This window comes from Denticeps clupeoides, chromosome 6 (assembly GCF_900700375.1).
Source record: "Denticeps clupeoides chromosome 6, fDenClu1.1, whole genome shotgun sequence".
NCBI lineage: Eukaryota > Metazoa > Chordata > Actinopteri > Clupeiformes > Denticipitidae > Denticeps > Denticeps clupeoides.
The window spans coordinates 19,636,789-19,656,961 of record NC_041712.1 but is presented as its reverse complement, the minus strand read 5'-3'; the positions used below and the strand labels follow the sequence as shown (position 1 = coordinate 19,656,961).

Here is a 20,173-nt window from a genome sequence, read left to right as displayed (position 1 = left end):
CTGCAGTTCTGCGCTACAGAACGTGCTGATGCTCAGTGGTGACCGTGAAGTCCAAAATGAATACTGCACATTTCTCAGACCGGCCCATCGCTTCTTCGGTTGACATCTCCAGCATCAGGGCGCCCATGCCACCCATGTGCAAACCTTGAGTAAAGCACACTGTCCTTCCAAATATCCAACCTGCACCTTGACAGAATGGACAGCGCTGATTTGTTGAAGTCAAATGTCTCATCAAATGTGAAACCGATTCATACCCCTGGTTTCATGATGTGAAAACTTCATGATTGCAGAGGCTGATGTGCAGCGCCGGAGGCGAAGCTGCTGACCTGCAGCTGAAGTAAGCATTGTCTATTTTCAGCCCTCAGTGTGTCAATGTAAATCAATTTATATACAGCTAGGCTCCCATTGGTTATTTAAATAGTTAATAAGTATTCATGCAATAACATGTTTTTACCATTAGAATATCAGAATTCATTTCACCAGCTATTTTTATTCTGTTCCGGACTCACTTTTTATTCTTTAATGAATCATATTATAAATGATTCGAGAGTACCATTCAGTCATTGTAAGAAGGAGAGTCACCAGTTCCCTTTGAGCAGTGGAAGATTCATTTAGAAAAAGGAAGCAGGAATTAGGGAGCCCTACGCGTGAAGGGAAGTCAGTGTTCCCATAAATGAAACAAAATGATTGTCTTAACATCACCTTACACTTGATAAACAACAACTTGCACTCGTATTGAAAAACCCCTGGTGCCATGCTAATAATCCCATAATGCAACACTCCTCATTAATTAAATGTAGTTCCTGAGTAACACAGAATAATACAGTGTTAATTGAACATTCAGGACCTGGTTTTGAAATAGCATCTTTTATTTTGTTTATAGAGGTTCTGCATTTGTAGTTGGAAGAGGAAAGCATTAGTTCTATTTACAATCGTTTTGAAAACATTTTGCTCTGTACAGTCTTAAACCTTGATCAATATGAACAATACTCTGAAGATCTAGCATTGTATTATAAAGCATTTCATTAAAGCAAAAACCACAGGAGAAAATGATCATTATATTACCAACAGTTGAAAAAAAAACGAAATACAGAAAAAAAGAATAAAACAGTACGATAATTTGTTAATTATTAGGTTTTGTCGCTGTAAGTACAAGACATTGTCAGCAAGTGACAGCTCCAACAGCTAATGAACTAATATTGACAATCATACACTAAACACCTATATATATATACCAATAAGATCTATTGTCATGTTCTATATAGGAATCATATTAAATATATTCTACACATGTTTAAACTCGAAATAGAATTCCCACTGGAAAAATATCAAAAGAAAAAACTCTTTTTACAGGTTTAGATGAAAGCACATGCTTCAGTGTGCAAACTGATTTCATTACATGGAGACAAATAAAAGAAAGACAGAGAGAAAGACAGAAAGAGAGAGAAAAGGAAATAAAAACACACTTCATTCCAAATTTACCTTCTGGTTTAAATTGAAAGTTCCTGTTTCCACCACAAAAATATTTAAAAGAAAGCATTATTATCACTTAATTGAAGACAAACTAGTAATTCCCCTATGCAGAGCAATTAAAAGCAGCCTGGTGAAGGCGGACAACACTGCTTGGTCAATACGAACGCGTGGGCTGTCAGAATGCAGCCACAGGTGCTGCTGCAGAACAGCAGCCTGCGCCCTTTTTTATTTTAACCATTACATTTCCACGTGAGGCTGGAGGAAGATCTACGTAGTTCTGCACCGGGTCTTGGAATTGCACTACGAGTATTTGGAATCACACCCACATAAAGTACATGTGAAAATGCACACACAACGTAACATAAGGAAAATATTACAAAGCATCCACCAGATTCATTAAACTATTGATCAGGCACATCAATGCTTGGTCTGCTGCGCTGCAAGATGTTGGTTACGAGTGTTGGTTATTTCAGTGGTTAGGTTTCTGCTCGTGTCCGAGGGTCGAGCAGCGTGCTTATGCAGAATCTCAGCTGAAGTCTGAATGCGGGCGACCTATCAGGAAAGCAGGTAGGCGCATCTACAACGTTAGGAATACGCCACTGCCCTGTCGGATCCCTTCAGCGGCTGTCGACGTCGAGCCCCCGTACGTGGGAGAGGAACCTCGCCTCGGAAGAATCATCATTTATTATGTGCAATAAAAGGCCGAGAAAGAAAAGAATCTGTCTCCTCTATGTGCAAATTCACTCTGCCGTCTGCCTGGTTGGTGCTGTGTGGTGATCAGTTTGATCTGAGGGGGAGTGAGCGTGTTTGAGTTTGGTGGGGTGGGATTACGAGTTCAGGGGTAGGTTGGCCGAACACCAGTGGTGCTAAAACTCGGACTGAAAAGGCTACGACGAAGCAGCTCATATTCCACAGGGGTTCTTCAGCCTAGGCCTGCTGCATTCGCTCTATTCGTCCAGCTCCCCTGTAGTATCCTGTTCTCCTGGCCCTGTATGTGTCTGTGTGTGTGTTTGTGTCAGCGAGATAGTGTGTGTTTGTGTGCTTCAGCAGCATGGGAGACAAACAATGGAGACATCCTGCTTGGTTGGGGACAGAGGGAAATATTTACAGAATGACACAGCAGTTGCTTTCTCCGGTCTTCTCGCGATTTCTCTGACCTGGGAGAGAGATAGAGACATTGGCAGTTAGGACCCGGAGCCGCAAGGAAACATAAAGGACACTTGCTTTGTCAATATAAAAACTGGCAGTGATAAATACTAGTGCATTTGTTTTAAGAATGTCATTCCAAAAGTTAGATTCTCATTTATATATATATATATATATACACACACACACACACACACACATACAATTGTTGTTTATATATATAAATTGTTGTTCACTATAAATACTGTCAGCCATGTGTTAAAAATCAACACACAATGGCAAAATATTGTCATTTTTTGCTCTCCTGTAAACCTGGCAAAATGTCACTTACACCCACATGGATATCACACTTCAATATGAAGGTATTTAATTGCAAAAGGAAATGACTCTTTTAATAATATTTTTATATAATATTATTATATATTTTCATATTAATCAGATTTTTGAAAGCTCAATGCCAGATTTGCATACACCCAGATATGAACTGTGGCTGTCTAAACTGATGAATAATGGGGCATAAAAAAAACAGCACTCACAGCATGCAGCGTTGCCCGCAGTACGGGGGGGAGCGTGTGAATTTGCCCAAGAAAAGCACGAAATTAAAAAATGGTTACCTTGGGAATTTGGCTCAGGCAACGTCTCTCTGGCAACTAGATGCATCACTGTGGTTTTTCCGAGGGGCAGCTTTAATGCTGTGGGGCAGAGAAAAGAGTCAATGGGCCTTGGTTGAACAGAACGGCTTCAAGGAGCCATCAATCACGCCCCTTTCAGGGACTTTTTTTTCCCCTCCAAGAAAAACCCTAACGGAACATATCTGCAGCAGGTAATGAAACAGCACATTAACCAGGTATTAAAATCCAATTAGGGTCCATAAATGAAAACTGACAGAGCGCACGAGGCACAGTATTCTGCTCCACCATCAACAGTCTGCTGCTCCCGGCTCCAGATGGTATCGGTGGGTGTCATGAACACCAACATCTCGAGCCAGAACCTGGCAGGGGAGATACCGTGATCAAGAAGGTGGTTCACCCAGGGTGAGGCTCAGCCATTGCACTCTGGCTGTGCTGACCCCTGCAAATTCTCCAAATGTGGGAATCTCGACTCTATAATATCTGCTAGTGGGGGACTACGTTCGTGCTCTCCCCTGATTTTTGGGGCAGTGGTGGCCTAGAGGGTAAGGAAGCGGCCCCGAAATCAGAAGGTTGCCGGTTCGAATCCCGAGCCGCCATGGTGCCACTGAGGTGCCCACTGCTCACCAAGGGTGATGGGTTAAAAGCAGAGGACACATTTCACTGTGTCACCGTGTGCTATGATGCACTTTTAAATTATTATGCTTTAAATTATAATTTATATTATAAATATTATAATATATATTATATTACAAATGTGTATTATTTCTGGAAGGTAATCCTTTAGATGTAGTTAATGATTACCGGCCTTAACAGAATGAATAAGAAAGTAGGCAGACCGGTACATGGCTTTTTCCAGGAAAAACTCTGTCAGCTTAATTCTGCTCACGTCATAAACCCAGGTGCCATCTGGAATCTGGGTGGACAGATATCCATCTGTTTCCAGCGGAAGACTTCCGCTGCTCCCCTCTCCTTCCCGTTCTCTTTCTCGCTCGTTCTCTTCATTCCGTAACAGCCAGCAGGTACCTTCCACGCTGACCTTCCCTTCTGTTCCTTTCTCTCCCCACCTAGCCACTGTCTGAGGAACAGCCGAACAAAAACATGGGCGCTCCCCTTCTCTGGCCCAAACCACTTCCTCTCTCCTCCCCCTGCTTCTAAAAAGCAGGTCTGTGTGCGAGACTGAGGAGTAACTGTTCATCTGCTCCTGGCTGCCATGGAAACACCTCAGAAGTGCTCACACCGAGCCTGTCGTCCTCCTCTGGGAAGAGTCCCACTTAGTCCTTTCACTCTATCTATTTATACAAATGAAAATAAAACGCCGTTCAAACATCTTTCATCTGCGGAAAAAAAAACACCCTCCCAGTCCACTGGTCTACGAATGCCGTAGACCGTGAGTCTGGGTGGACTTAGTTGTCGTTCACACTCGTCTGACAGGCAGGAGAGTAAAAGGCCTGAAAGAAGAGCAGGAGGATTGTGGAGGAAGAGTGGATTCGGGAGCCTCACCTCCTAATGTCACGTTGCCGTGCAGGAAACGACCCTGGTAGATGAGCCTCAGGATACTGGGACTACTGACCTGTTCCTCCTCCCAGTCTGAAAAAAAAATCATTACTACTCCATCACGTCTCCACGACCTCACACATCCACCCAGTCGTTCTACTTAGAAGCCTGATAAAATAGCATTATCTTAATTCTTCTATAACCTGCAAAGAAAAGGAAATATGACATCTATGGTGCTCATGATGCTGCTATTTTAAATTTCATTATAGGATATAAAGTAATAAAGATTGTAATAAAAACATAATAACAACGTTACGTAATTTGGTACTTTGATCCTAGTCAAAAGGACTATTCAGAAAGAAATGTACATAAAAAATTGCATTGCTCTGTGTTTTTACTAAAAAGTTAAACTCACACCAGAGCTGTAAAAGTCTGCTGAACAGTGACGGCAGCAGATGTTGGGGTCACGTACACGCCTGTAGACCTTGGAGACATTCATTCCATCCCTGCCAGTGGAGTACCGGGTGTCGTGTGTATTCCCACCTGGCCGAATTCAATGAGTGTGAAAATCCCACGAGTCGCTCTATACGACTTATATTTCACGGGCCGCCACATCAGTGTTGTAGGTATTTGCAAGTTAGCCACTCAGGCCGGCCCAGTCATGCAGTATCTTTATTCAGTACTTCCGTCTCATCCTTTATGTCCCTATAAAGGCGATTTTTCGCTCGGAGGGGATAGATGAACGGGTCAGCGTGGTCCCATTTCCACATTAATGGGAAGAAGTAGCAGTAAAAATGGTGAGATGGTTTCAGCAAACTCTCCCTGTACTGTCCAGACAGGTGCTTCCTTCTAACGCATCTGTGGAGCCAACTGCTTCAGTAACTCCACTACCACTGGTTCATCACACCAAGGACTGGAAATAAATTCCTTCCCTCGTGTGCATGATAGTGGGATGAGGTTTATATCCTGGCGCAGGATTATGAGGCTTATCTTGTGACAAACTCAGCTTTAGAGCCGACTAAAAATTAACCAAGCCGGCGCTGCACCAGATCAGCAAAACAAATCTGAAATCTTTAGCCTCCAAGGTCAAAAACAACAACAGAATAAAATTGTTGTTGAGGTCAATCTGTGGCAGCTGTCATTTTATTATACTGATCTCAGTGGTATGGTATAGTCTGTACATTAATATCTTATTAATTGATATTTCTGGGGGTTTTTATGAATGTATATGTTTCTGTTCTAAAAGCACACCAAGTTCCAACTTTATGTGGCCTGTATGTGTAATAATGTACACGTTGCTGCTCACCCATTGGCCAGTTGTCATACACATGCTTGGCGATGTCCGCTGCAGAGTCATTGGGTGAGAACAGGAACTCTTTTGTTTTTCCGCTCACCAAAATGAGCCTCAAGTTGATCTGGAACACACACAAAAGGTCAGTCTGTTAGAAAAAAAAAAAAAAAACGAGCACTGGGCCCGTTCCTATTCCACGCCACACCAAGCCTTTCATTGGCCATTAGCAACCTGGCCGAGGCACGATCACAAAATCTGGTCCGCATGATGTCCTTTGCTCTGAATCTCAATTATTTGTTTGGTTTGCAGGCTGTATTTAAATATTCGTATACACAATGTCGGGATTGTGCCTAAATAAGCTGCAAAGCATTAAGAATGATGCTAACATCTAACGCACTGATACAATTAGAAGAATGTTAGGTCTAGTGTGTGTGTGTGTGTGTGTGTGTGTATACGGTGCATGGCAGATGCACGTGTGTCAGTGTGCCAGTGTTCCCCCATGTCCGGTATATCTCGCCTACCCCCCGAGCAACACACACAAAAGCACACACACACACAGCCGTCTGGGGTGATGTAACAGAACTAACACCAGTGGATTGCAACAGAGATCCTCCTAAGCACTTTATCAAATCAGATTAGAGACTGGAGCTGGGGCGAAAGCTCAAATACTCACAACACACTGTACCGGGGCGCTCGCACAGAATTAACCAGAACACCAAACACCACCTGCTTATTCTGCCACATTCCACCCAGACCCGGGGACGCAAAGCCGTCCCATGTTCGATATGCGGGGGTCACGAATGTCAAAGCGCTACGCAGATCAGAGCGGCCGTTCTGAGCGGAACCTGGCAAATAGCTGCTGCTCTTGTGGGAACTCTGTGCGTCCGTGACCCCACCAGCATGTTACAGGCAGCGATCACGACCGATCCGCAACCTTGCCGCGTCTGCCACGCTTCGCTCTGTGGGCGTCCGGACGCGTTGTGCTTTAAACACGCCGCCTGCATCGCGCTGATGTCATCAGCCGCCCGCCTCCCCGGAACCTGCCTGCTGCTTCGGAGCCATGCAGCTGTCCGTCGGTGCGGGTCGGCCGCTACCGTGCAGATTTTCGTTTTTGCATAATGAGGTTCTTGTGCAGGAGGGAAACATCGCATCACTGCAACCGTAGGAGGCTTGTGGAACGCCCCGCTGTTGCCATGGCGACGTGTCTAGTGGGAGCCATTGCTCGGTGGGGAATTGATGTTACCTACAGGCATTTTTTTTTCTCCTTTCACGTCCTTCTGCATTCTCCCTCTTTGGCGTTTTTTTTTTCCCCCCGTTGGACATGCAGGCCTGAACACAGTTCCGCACCAAGCGAATGCTGACGAGCGACGGGAACCCATTCAGTCAGTCGTTCTGCTGCACTGTCGGGTGGCGAGAAGGGTGACGCATGAACACGTGACTACGCTTTCGTCCTGGGAAGCGCCTACTGTACGCCACATCACTTGCCAAGTGGCAAACGGGGACTGATGTCATTATATGGGGGGTTTGGTGGATGTGACATAATATGCAAAGGCGAGGGCTTTCTCTTCAGGGGCTACTCTGCGTGTAAACAGTGAGTAAGTGCTTCAGAAGTCCTTCCCACGGGCAGCACACCTTACGAAACAGCACCGCCGGTTAATTAACCCACAGCGGACTTGAAAAGGCAGAGGTGGAATCCAGTGTGGCCACCAGGACGGGGGAATCATTACAAGCAGGGGGACGGAAACAAACAGGTTAGGACCTGGGGATGGAGGGGATCTCTCCATACAAACACGATTTTCATTTCCAAACGATTAACAAAAAAAAATACAAGCTAGGCATTGTATAAAAAAAAAAAAGAAGAAGAATCAACTGATGCATGAGCATGAAATCACACTATCATTGGAATTTCTGGAATAGTAGGACTATTCAGCAGTACACATACGAATAAATAATATGACCAGAACACAGGTTGACATGTTCGAAAAACAGTAACAAGAACACTATTAAGTTCTATCTGCCTTCTGAGAGGAAATGGCGCTGAGAACACTAGCGCCACCCCAGAACCGGTGTCGAGAAAGCACCATTCACTCACCACCTTTATCATCCATTAACTAAGTGGAACAAAGACGTGAAATGGCCATATGAGGGGGTCTTCAAACGTTAAAGGTCGGCGGAAGGTGAAGTAAGGGAGGTCTTGACACAAATAACATGAACGGCATCCACAAGTGTTAACTGTTGGGGAATTTGCCTCCTGCTTACTGGCTTTGCACATTTCAGGGTAGCTGACTGCCAGCCAGATGGTTCAGGGAATGACATTTATTTGACATTTATGCAATAGGCCACACACACACACACACACACACACGCACACACAGAAAGAGAGAGAGTTGTATTTACTTATGCAACAGCAGCAACAGTACATGAACAGAAGCAGTATCGGAAGCCCTGCCCCGGGCATGGATTTCTTTAAGTACGTCCAGCACATCGGTCTAGAGAAAGGAAATGAGCAGATTGTGGCCAAAATCCGCGGGTTTCCTGCAGCGAAGCGCTGTCTCTCCGACTCTGTCCACCTGAGTCACATCAAGGTCAACATCAAAGTTCGAATTTATTTCCAGCTGCCAAAGCACAGAGGGTGGAAGTCAGTCGACGTGCGGTGCGTTGACATACGGCTCATGGAAATGCTGAAGTCAAGAGAAATAAGCACAGGAGCTGGCAATATTTCCCTGTCGTACTACTTGCTATGGCTATTGTCAGACTCACACACTCCCACCCACCCGGAAACCCCGGAGGAAAGCTGAAGGCGATTTAAGATCCAACAAATGGAGGCCTGTCAGTTTGCTGTTCAGTAACTTTCGGAAAAAGTAACCTGGAGCCAGTAAATAAGTCAATCCAACTCATGGTTTTTAAATGACTATTATTTCATACAAATGCTGTATCCTATTACAATGATTTACTATTTTACTAGTATTATTGTTTTGACAGAAATTTCTGTTGAGAACACATAATTATTAACAGGTCGTCTCAACAAGATACAGGAGAGTAAGATTATGTATATAGAATAATGAATATTAATGGATGGATTGCAAGTTTATTTTCCATCCTGCAGTATATGTTCTCATTTTTACCTGGGCGATTTATTCATGAACATTCCAGTCTTTTACATTTACAGCATTTATCAGATGCCCTTACAATCAGTAGTTACAGGAACAGTCCCGCCCTGGAGCAACTAAGGGTTAAGTGTCTTGCTCAGGGACACAATGGTAGTAAGTGGGATTTGAACCTGGGTCTTCTGGTTCATAGGCGAGTGTGTTACCCACTAGGCCACTACCACCCCATCTTCATCAATTTGAGTATTGCAACAACTGTTATAAAAAAATCTATATAAAAAAGTTTTAAGTCTCTGGGTCACATGATCCATAGTCATTATCACAACATTATAGTCACGTAAATAAGAATGTGATGAGTATTGATAAGGGGAATTATTTTTAGGACATAACATCCAACCCCTAAGGGGAATTATTTTTAGGACATAACATCCAACCCCAAGGTCTAATGCAAGGCTCACCCTTTCCACAGTATTTACTTCCACAGTAGTTACTTCATGAATCAAGAATAATATTTTGCTGCTCGTGTCCATGGAGTTCCAGAAGCCAAAACCAAATTAAAACACATATGCAAAATCCTCAGACTGTGTCGATACCTACGTTTTTTTTTTTTTCTATTTTATGATCGGGGTACGGGTTGAGCAAGGGAGCATGGCATATGATTTGCATGATATATCTGACTGCCTGGCAATGTTGTTCATCTCTCACTCATTTAGTGTCTTAATAGGTATTATGTAGACCTTGGATGGGTTTTACCAAGGAAAGAAATTGCAAAATTTATTACAAATTTTGAGCAAACACGTCACAAAATCTGCCATTTTGATTGCAAAAATCTTAAAGGAAATCGTGCCATGTTGCACTGGCAGCTCCGTAGCTATTAAATCAGGAACAATGGGAAACTAGTTTTCTTTCTTTCTTTCTTTCTGTGTCACAGACAGGTATTACCCATTTGGCACCTGCCAGCACTCACACGTCTCAAGACTCAACAGGCCCGCACTTTGATCACACTCTGCGGCGTTTCTTCCTGTTCGAGGGCTGGTGTCAGCATGACTTTACAGAAGTTCCCGAAACTACCCGAGAGCTGTAAAGCTGTAAACTGACTGCAAGTCGAACCTGTTCAGTAACCGAGCTCGCAGCAGCTCGCAGTACAGGAACAGGCGTGAGGAAAGTGACGCCGAAGGCCAAAACCGAGTCAACAAGCAACTTGCAGAACCTAGCGGCGAGATACCATCTCAAGATATATCATGAGCCAAAACCACGGCCTTTCCTTGGAGACACTACATTCCAAGAAATGCACACATATAGGCTGCATCAAGCAAACAGCTTAACCCTAATGATCTGCTTAAGCCATGTGTCCCGTCTGGCCGGTTATTATCGCTGTTCAGGCTGGCAGCAGGAGGATCAGAGATGCGGGATCAGCGCGTTATCGACAGCTCGAACCAACTGACATCCCCTGACCCGCAGTGATACGCCACCGCGCTGCACAAAGGCGTCTTTTCAGGGTGCGAGGCCAGCCTGCGCTTGGCCCCAATAAGGTCATTCGCGGAAGCCATTCATCAGCATGTGACGGACCCGCAGTCGTGCGTCAGGCCTTTTACTTCCCATTAAATAATTTTGCTGGGGAAGAGAAAGATAATTGCATAATTACATTTGTGAGATGGGGGTCTGAATAGCAGATCACACGTTTGGAGGCAGGAGACGGGGGAGGGAATGTGTTGAAGAGGAGTGAAAAGTAGGGAAAAGAGGGAGATGACGGAGTCTTGCATAGGCCTCCAGCAGCTTGAATCAAGTGCAGGAGTTGAAGAGATCGGTGTTGTTTGAATAGATGTTTATCGAGCAAGGTCCTACCAGTGATCGCTATCTGATGTTGAAACACTGAAGCGCTATTCATTCAAAATACAGACAGGCTCATTTTTTATATTGTAATCATTTTAATTATAATATTAAAGTATCTAAATATCCAGTTTTGGCATGCTCCAATATAACTCCTGTTCTCTCCCAGGCATACACCATGTCTGATAAGGGACTGAAGCCTTTTATTTGCGCCACAGGATAAGAGTGGTGAGATTGCCTTCATGTGCTTTCATTGATTCCGTGCTTATCCCGCAGTTGCCTTCGGTGGGTTTTCTTCTCCTTGCCAGTTCCAGACAGATGGAGGAGGGGGAAGGGGTGCAGGAAGCATTCAGATAAGATCTCAAAACCTCCTCGCTCTCCAAGTCTCCATGATGAAGATTGATTTCTCAAAGTGTATGTGAATACATGCATGCGCATCATGAATCTTCACACTGACCATCGTGAAGATTCATGTTCAAATTGAAATAAATAAGAGCGGAGTGCGTCATGTGTGTAAGTGAAGTGATTGTCATTGTGAAACACTGCAGCACAGCACATGGTGCACACAATGAAAATTGTCCTCTGCGTTTAACCATCACCTTTAGTGAGTAGTGGGCAGCCATGACAGGCGCCCAGGGAGCAGTGTGTCGGGACGGTGCTTTGCTCAGTGGCACCTTGGTGGCTCGGGATTCGAACCGGCAACCTTCTGATTACAGGGCCACTTCCTTAACTGCTAGGCCACCAATGCTACTCTTAAAATTCATGTGGCTGTAAAAAAATAGCCTAGTGGTAGTAACACACTCGCCTATTGTGTCCCTGAGCAGGACACTTAACCCTAAGTTGCTCCAGGGGGACTGTCCCTGTAACTACTGATTCTAAGTCGCTCTGGATAAGGGCGTCTGATAAATGCTGTAAATGTAAATGTTTACCCGTCATCCAGCTTGACAAGCATGACAAGTTAGCGTTAGCACGTTAATAACAGTAGTAAAGCAGGGGTGCTATAGTTACTTTGCATTAAAAGACTAAAGACATGTTTTTATTCACTAGCCTTTTTTGGACCATTCATTTTTCAATCTGTTGTCATGTATAGCTACACTGCAAAAATGCTTTTCTTACCTAGTAATTTTGTCTCGTTTCCAGTCCAAATATCTAAAAAATCTTAAATCAAGATTATTAGACAAGAAAAATTAGAAAATTAAGTGATGCTTAAAACTTCTGTTAAATATTATATCTCATTAAGATTAGTTTTCTTACCCCATTGGCAGATAATTTTGCTTGTTTTAAGCAAACAATCACTTAATTTTGAGATGTTTTTTCAGAAAACAAGACAAATTTTTATGCTATTTCATGTGTCTAGTAAATCTATCTTGATTTAAGATTTTTTAGATATTTGGACTGAAAACAGGACAAAACTACTAAGTTAGAAAAGCATTTTTTGCTGTGTGTGTGTGTGTGTGTCAGTTTGAGAGTTTGTGAATGTGTGTGTCTGCGTGTGTGTGCATCTGCAGTGTAGTGTAGAGAACAAGTTCTGACATTCAAACAAATCCTGTTAAATTTTCTGATTTGTATTGTTCTTTATTTTTTTTATAAATTATTTATCGTTCTGGCAGCTCAGGTGGCACTTTATTAAAAAAAAAGTCTATATTTGGCAGATGTAAAGGTTTTTTGTGTTAGTCAATTTTTATTTTATTTTATTATTATTATAACAGCACTTTCTAAAGATTTTGGTTCTGTTTTTGAATAAAGTGTTGGAAATGAATGCTTTTCTTGTATTTTTTTTTTTTAACCGATTCTACGATTAATCAAAAATATAATCGACAGATTAATCGATTATTGAAATAATCGTTAGTTGCAGCCCTATATGTGACCAGGACTAATGTGGATTTGGACAAGAGGTGGTAGTAGCCAAGTGGGACAACAAAATAACAGGTTCAAACCCCAATTACTGTGTCCCCGAACAAGACACTTAACCCAAGTGTCACCAGTCGGACTGTCCCTGTTACTACTGATTGTAAGTCGATTTGGATGAGGGCTACATGCTGTAAATACTATAGCACATATTGCTGAAATTCTTAATAGGTCGCCTTTAATATCGGTCTTAGTGGTCCTCTAATACTGTACACAATTACAGCCACTTCGATCCAGTCCCACAATGAGATTTCCCCAGGATGCGTCGTTTTGGTGTGTGTAGCTTTAAATGCTAATGAGGAGGAGAGCGGACTATAAAAGTGACGTTTTCAACACTTCCTGTTTGGTGCAAGGATAAAAACAAAAGAACCCACTGGTTCTTCAGAGTCTTGAGTAATGGAACGAATAAAAAAAAATACATTTGTTCTTATTTTTACATCCAATCACTGAGCAACTGCACGTTTTCTCTTGTTGGACAGAGCATGAGAAAGGGGAGGTAACCTTTCCCCTTATGATGTCATAAGTGGGCAAATTCTAGATCCAACCGTCTGAGCTGCCACTCTCTGAACGTCGAAGCAGAATGGCCGAAGTCACTCTTTACACCTATCGCCATTTCTAGCCACTGCAGGACCATAGACAGGCTCGGGGAACTTGTATTAATGTTAAATTTCCATAATGCTTAAATTTTTTAATGCTTATTGAGACATAAAGCAATTTGTGCCCCTAAAACTGTAATATCACACAACCTAGGAGCAGTTTTGGCCAGCAACACAGTATTAAGCAGGTGGTTTTAAATGTGTGGCGAAAATCTATGCTTTACCCTGCCTCAGTGCTTCACATGCTTTTTCTGAAGAGCAGCTCGTACTCAGATTCTGCGCATTCCCACGTGCGCCCACTGCAGAGCAAACTGGTCGAGTATGAAAGGTTGGTAGAGAAGGATTATGCAAAACAGGCTCGAGACAACATTAGGAATCTGTTGGGGAGCACATAAGAGCATTAAAGGCGATTATACGCCAAATTTAATTGAGTTAACTTTAAGGGAAAAAATAAAACATTTAAATGTAAGCACGACTGGTGAAGACACAAGCTTTATCATTTCACCAACAGCTACTAGTGCACCTCAGGGAACATATCAAATATCATGAAGAACAATATTAACGCTTGAACTTTTTTGGATGGACCATGGGTAATTCAATACTGGGGATTTTATTGAGCTGTTAGCCATAATCATCAATATTAAACCATAAACATTTCCCTTTGCATGTAATGAATGTAGTATAAATGTTGTTTTAAATTATGAAAACAAATTAAAAGATGTTCATGATATTGTACCTTGAGACGCACAAAATTACATTTATAACACAACATAACTCCCAAATATTCAAATTTCTCAAAAACAACATTTAAAGCTAGAAACAGTACGAGTCAACGCTACTCCGGATTCACTCCCAGTCTCTGCACTGTAGTCACTTCCCCTTAAAAGAGGAAGAGTGTGATAAAGTGGTTGCTCGGGTAGTTCCTGTTCCCTTTTCGGCCCATGCCTGCGCAGCCATTCGCCAGGGCTGATGGGCAGGTTCGAGTCCGTCCAGACGCTTTTTCAGCAGTCCTGAAGGATGCCCCACCCCGAGGTGTTCAGGAGGCGAGAGACGGTGCTGCTAATGAAGGGCGAGGAGGACGGGGGCTTTTTAAATCCGACGCAAGGTCTCTTGAATGTCAGCGCACTGAATGATGATGATGATTCCATCGGTTAAAACACGAGTTCGGCATGGCTTGGGTTAAATTCAGCCGAACGCAGCCTCCATGAATGCCATCTTTGTGTCCTGGGGGTTGGCGGTACGTTTTTTTTCTGAGGATGCCAACACGCTGGCATCCGAGAAGATACACGGTCATAAAAAACACACCAATTTAATGCAAACCGACCAGAATGAGGGCCACGTGATAGCGGGCCAGGGCTGGGTTCGGAGGACAGAGTCTGTGTGTGAGACGCCGACGGGGGAAATGAGATCACGGCCGGAGCATGGTGGTCCCAGCAGCGTCCACACAAAGCTACTGTACAAAGCCTTTAACAAGCACCAACACACAGAGAACAGAACACAAAGCGCCGCACCCGGCCCAGCGCCGGACCCGGCAAGAGAAAATGAGACGGCAAGACTACAACGTTTACAGACATAAACACGCAACACAGGATGCATCATCTCTCTCGGCCCCCCATGCCCTGCAGCCACTGGCCACATGCTTTGGTGCTGTGTCGAACACGCTTCTACACACACACACACACACACACACACACGAGGGGGGGGTGTCTGTCTTAGCAGGCTCCCCCTTAAATGGTCGCATTGTTCGGGGAAAACTACATGTATTTTTCCCACATGTTTCACGTTAACACACCCCCCATCCCCCCCCCCCCCCGATCGGACACCCCTCCTTTCTGCCTCAAGGAGGCGGCCGCCGTCATTCTCAGGCCACCATTATTCCGCCGGAGCTTTGAAGCGGGCGCCAAGCGGTGGCGGGAGAGAAAAGGCACGGTGGCGCTAATCACCGATCGCTGGTCCAGGGTTACGTGTGCGAGCCAGCAGGCGAAAGAAGAACGCCGTCTTCATGTCTTCATGTGAACTTAGGCTGCGATCAATATATCGGCAGCCTTCATTATATTAAAGGGTCCATCAATCAGCAGCGGCCGGATCTTGCAGGATGGCTGTGGTCCGTTATTTTCCTGCTAATTCCTTGTAGCCGTGTGTTCGTCTCATTAAAGGGCCAAAAAAAAAAAGGTACAAGCAGAAACGTCCACCTCCACCATTTCGCGAATTGCTTTCTACGGTTAATTTCCCTCGACCGTAATGGGTTCATCAGCATGCCGGACGGCCCATCCCCCTCCCGTCCCCGCCCCTTCGCTCGTTTAAGTATGTTAAAATCAAATAACCATAAATCCGCCGGTCCGTTCTGCATCATTTGCACACGTCTCCCACGGGGGTTAAACTGGCAGCTGTAGCCGTTTCGCCGTTCTTATTCCGTGAATCAGCGTCTAGTCCGGACATAATGTGCCCTGATTTATACGAAGACTAAAACTCAACTCGTCTAAGGTCGTTGGGCCGATGTTGTGCAGCGTATTGATTTATGACAATGTTTAGACAGCGGAAGGTGAATGTAAAAGGGCTGCCATCATCTGAAACCAACAAACAGGACCCGACGACGAGACCCGACCGGACACTGACCACGTCAGATCAAACGGCTAATGCACAGGGCTAGCGATGGCGGAAAACGGGAAGCTTTTAAGATGCCGCTGCAGTTTCAGTGAGCTCAGCGTTCGTAAATGTGCGCCACTCTCTCACGGCGGCAGCCGTAAATTGCCCTCGGTTGAGCTGAAAGGCCCCTTTATTGAGTGAGTCTGTGCCACTTCCTCTCCGCAACAGACCACCCCCCCCCCGCGCTCAGGTTTTAACCCCCTCCAGGCCAGGGCCGTAACCCGACGCGCCGTGTGACAACACTCCGGCTCCCGCCATTGAGCGTTTGGTAGGCAAGCGTCCGCCTTTCACTTTTCCTGCCGCTTTGGCAGGAACTGGGCGCGTTTGAGGGTGGTCTGCTGTGATGTTCTATTTGGGTGAGAGGTCAGGGGGGCTGCCGTCCATCAAGCCCTCTTTTCTGTGAATGACATCATCGGAGCCCATTGTAAACACATGGAACTGCACTTTTTTCTGCTTCCCCTTCTTTTAGGCGCCGCCCGATTTGTGCCAAAGTCCGGCCTAGCAGCTCTCATCTGAGGAGAAGTCTGGTGTGGCCTCCACAACTTCCAGCTCCCAAATATTACTTTACTTTGTATGTTGACCCATCACAAATTACTTTAAGAGGGTAAAAAAAACATTCGTAGATATTAACATTGTGATATATATGCAATATATACCGACATTTTATCTACAATGTTTGCCGATTTAAAAGTAAATTATTGACTATTATTGCAGACGTCCCAATGCCAGTGAATGAACACAACACTGATTTGGTCATTGTAATTACACACAGGTAATAACAGTATGTCCGTTACAACTGTTTATAAAGGTAGAGAATAGAGCCTGTGTCTTCTGCAGATTATCATTTGTGATATATATAAGGCTTTTGACATTCAGAATTGATTTTAAAATTGTTATCAGCGTTAATCAAGTAAAATGTTAACTGTGCATCATATACAATAATGGCTATGATGAGACAAGTTTTAAATTATGCGAAAAACACAGGCCACACAGTTCCTGCAGGATTCCACCGGCTTTTTGGGGGATTGACTGTACCCTAAAATGACCGATATTGCTACTACATGACACTGCAAATCGTGTTGCTGTGGTTTGACATGTTTTTGCAGTGAAACAGCAAGAGGAAGCGAGCATTGCGAAAAGTGACAAAAGCGATTGCACAATTCGTTAAAAACCGAACTCCACACGCGGTGAGATCTGTGGATGTGTGTAGCGCGGTGCTCTCTCTGGGGAAATTGTGCAGAAGGGTCGAGGTGATGGGACCAAGTCGCAAGGTCGCCGGGAAGTCACCTTGGCCGTTAATTGTCGTGTTGGCAACGTGGCGAGATCTGGAGGCACTGGCACGCACCGCCACATTACTAATCACCAAATGAAAACTGTGACAATGACGAAATGTCAACAATGCCTCGCGCTTCCCCCTGCAGAGCTGAGCTCTGGGCCGGGCCACAACAACAGCACGACCCCGGGACCACCGGCTAGTTACCACTGGATCGCGATGGCGCCTCGGCCACCTCTCCAGCGATCAAAGGCCCCTCTTGACTGTTAAAAACGGCGGCCGTTCGGACGACAGCCACGAAGCTGAGCGCCTTCACCCCCCACACACAGTCACATTGTCCGGCCTCCCTGCCCCCACCACGACACCTCCCAGCTGGAGACCACACAAGAGTCGTGCCACCTACTCCATTCTCCGCTCAAGTCGACGCACGAAAATGGACCCGGAACCCGCGCAAGTCGCATCGCCGAAAGGCTTCTACTTCGTTGTGTGTTGTCAGGTTTTTTTCTCGATCGATTCCCTCGCCCCAGGCCTCCATTCACAAGAACCGACAAAGAGGAGCCGGGCAACTTTCAAAGTAACCTGCCCTGCGGCCCCCGACCGGGCTCCACAATAGCCAGGCCGGTGGCGGGGACCCAGGCCAGTCGTGTCCATATTTCACACCAAGTGGCGATGCAGGGTCCCAGTCTGTCCAAATGTTAAAATAAAAAAATAAAAAAATCAAAAGAGGGAAATGATTTGCTGTGAGGTCACTTTGGGAACACTGTGTATCTGGGCACTGGGTGGGAAATAAAGGGTAGGGAGCAGGTACCCGCTGATTCGGCTGTTTTTTTTTTTTTTAAACCTTGCGTTTATTGATGTAAATAAATAAATCATTTTACAAAAAAAAATAAAAAAAAAACGAAGGGCACCGCGTTCGCGTCATCGCCCGACACCCGGAGCGATCCTGCCCGATGTTGTCATCCGCCAGCCGGCCGAAAACTTCCAGCAGGGACCCGCGGCGACCCCTGCTGCAGTCGGTTCTACGCATAAAAAAAAAAAGAAGAAAGAAAAATCCCCAATTTTTATGAACCCCCTTTTATTCAGACCAAACACACTCTCACCGTGTCCGCCGGGATGCTGGCCGTCATCTTGCAGCGACGTCCTTCCACGGGGCGACTTCACACAACGAAGGTTTTTTTTTTTTTTATCGGCGCAACCACTTAATAATCCGATGTCTAATACGAAGGAAAATTTATATATATATATATATATTGATAAAAAAAAATTATTTTGCGCGACTTCTGTTTCTAATCTAAAGACACGGAGGTGGCGCGCAGGGACGAGTTCTTCTATCGCGCATTTGTTCGCAGTTTGTTTCGCGTTAACTTTTCTTCTTTAAAAGAAACACTTTCGGATCAAGTATTTGTAATGGATGGGAGGTCCCCCTCCCATCTCCTCGGGGGGTTGAAAGGGGAACAAAAAGGAATTTCTGTAAAGGTTCCTACGCCATAGGATGAAAAAAAAAAGACGGAGAGACGCGAGATTTTGGGTGAAATATCCGAAGGGTCGAGGCTCGCAGTAAATCCGGACGAAATTTAAAAAAAAAAAAAAAAACGCCTTCGGACGAACGGGACGTTCTTTTCTTTCCGCGGGCGCCCGTCGTCTGTCGAATTCCCGTCTCTGCTTTCGCCTCTTTTTCCGCCGCTCCCGCTTTCTGCTGTCACCCCGCTTCACTAAAACATGGCGGCACTTCTCCTGAGAGAGAGAGAGAGGGAGAGAGAGAGAGGGAGAGAGAGAGAGAGAGAGAGGGAGAGAGAGAGAGAGAGAGAGAGAGAGAGAGAGAGATCGGAACGAGGAAACTGTAGATGGCTGGCCGGATAAAAAGAGCTCGATGGCGGCTGGCTGCGTGAGCGTCCACGCCTCCTCCGGTTCGAGGCGGAGGGCGGGGGAGCGGAGGCCCCGACGCCGAGACTCCTGTCGCCGTCGTGCCGCCGCGGTTCAGGCAGGTGGTGGCGTTTCCACACGCGTGGTGAGGAGCAAAAAAAACGAATGCGTTTCTGGCCCAATTATAATGTTGTCTGCTGCAACATTGTCGTTCGTTCCGATATTATCAGGTCTGTGTGGAACGTTCAAGGGAATACTGAGTATTCCTATAACAACATTCCTGTGGTACAGGCCAAAAGTTTGGACACCTTCTCATTCAGTGTGTTTTCTTTATTTTCATGACCATTTACGTTGGTAGATTCTCACTGAAGGCATCAAAACTATGAATGAGCACATGTGGAGTTATGTACTTAACAAAAAGTGGAGACCTGGCCTCCACAGTCACCGGACCTGAAGCCAGTCGAGATGGTTTGAGGTGAGCTGGACCGCAGAATATAAAACATGTTTTCTGTTATTTCACCTTTTTTTGTTAAGTACATAACTCCACATGTGTTCATTCATAGTTTTGATGCCTTCAGTGAGAATCTACCAACGTAAATGGTCATGAAAATAAAGAAAACACACTGAATGAGAAGGTGCATCCAAACCTTTTGGCCTGTACTGTGTGTCAGAAACACACCTTTATTCCCTGAGGCTGTAATGGCCTAGCGGGTAACAGAAGGCCAAGTCACAGGTTCGATTCCCACCTTAGCAAGACTGTCCCTGACTGTCCCTGACAGTCCCTGTGTCCCTTTCATCATCATCGCCAATGTTAAAAGGTGTCGGTTTTGGCACTAGGCCTACACCTTCTGGGGGATTAAACGCTTAACGTACCTCTGCTGCCGCCGTTCTTCTCAGGCCTCTGGATCCTTTGA

At 45.0% G+C, this 20,173-nt stretch overlaps 1 protein-coding gene and 1 non-coding gene across 2 annotated transcripts; one reads left to right on the top strand and one right to left on the bottom strand.

The window, feature by feature from the left end:
* Positions 1 to 848: 848 nt before the first annotated feature.
* Positions 849 to 19,152, bottom strand: ubl3a (ubiquitin-like 3a). The gene is made up of 5 exons (XM_028984103.1): positions 18,497 to 19,152; positions 6,052 to 6,160; positions 4,752 to 4,838; positions 3,234 to 3,311; positions 849 to 2,630 (listed from the first exon to the last, which is right to left on the bottom strand). The coding sequence occupies exons 1-5, from the start codon at positions 18,521 to 18,523 to the stop codon at positions 2,578 to 2,580; spliced, it is 354 nt and encodes a 117-aa protein (XP_028839936.1). The 5' UTR covers positions 18,524 to 19,152; the 3' UTR covers positions 849 to 2,577.
* LOC114793217 (U1 spliceosomal RNA) lies at positions 3,606 to 3,766 on the top strand. The gene has a single exon (XR_003750216.1). It is a non-coding gene; the product is annotated as a U1 spliceosomal RNA (small nuclear RNA).
* Positions 19,153 to 20,173: the final 1,021 nt, after the last annotated feature.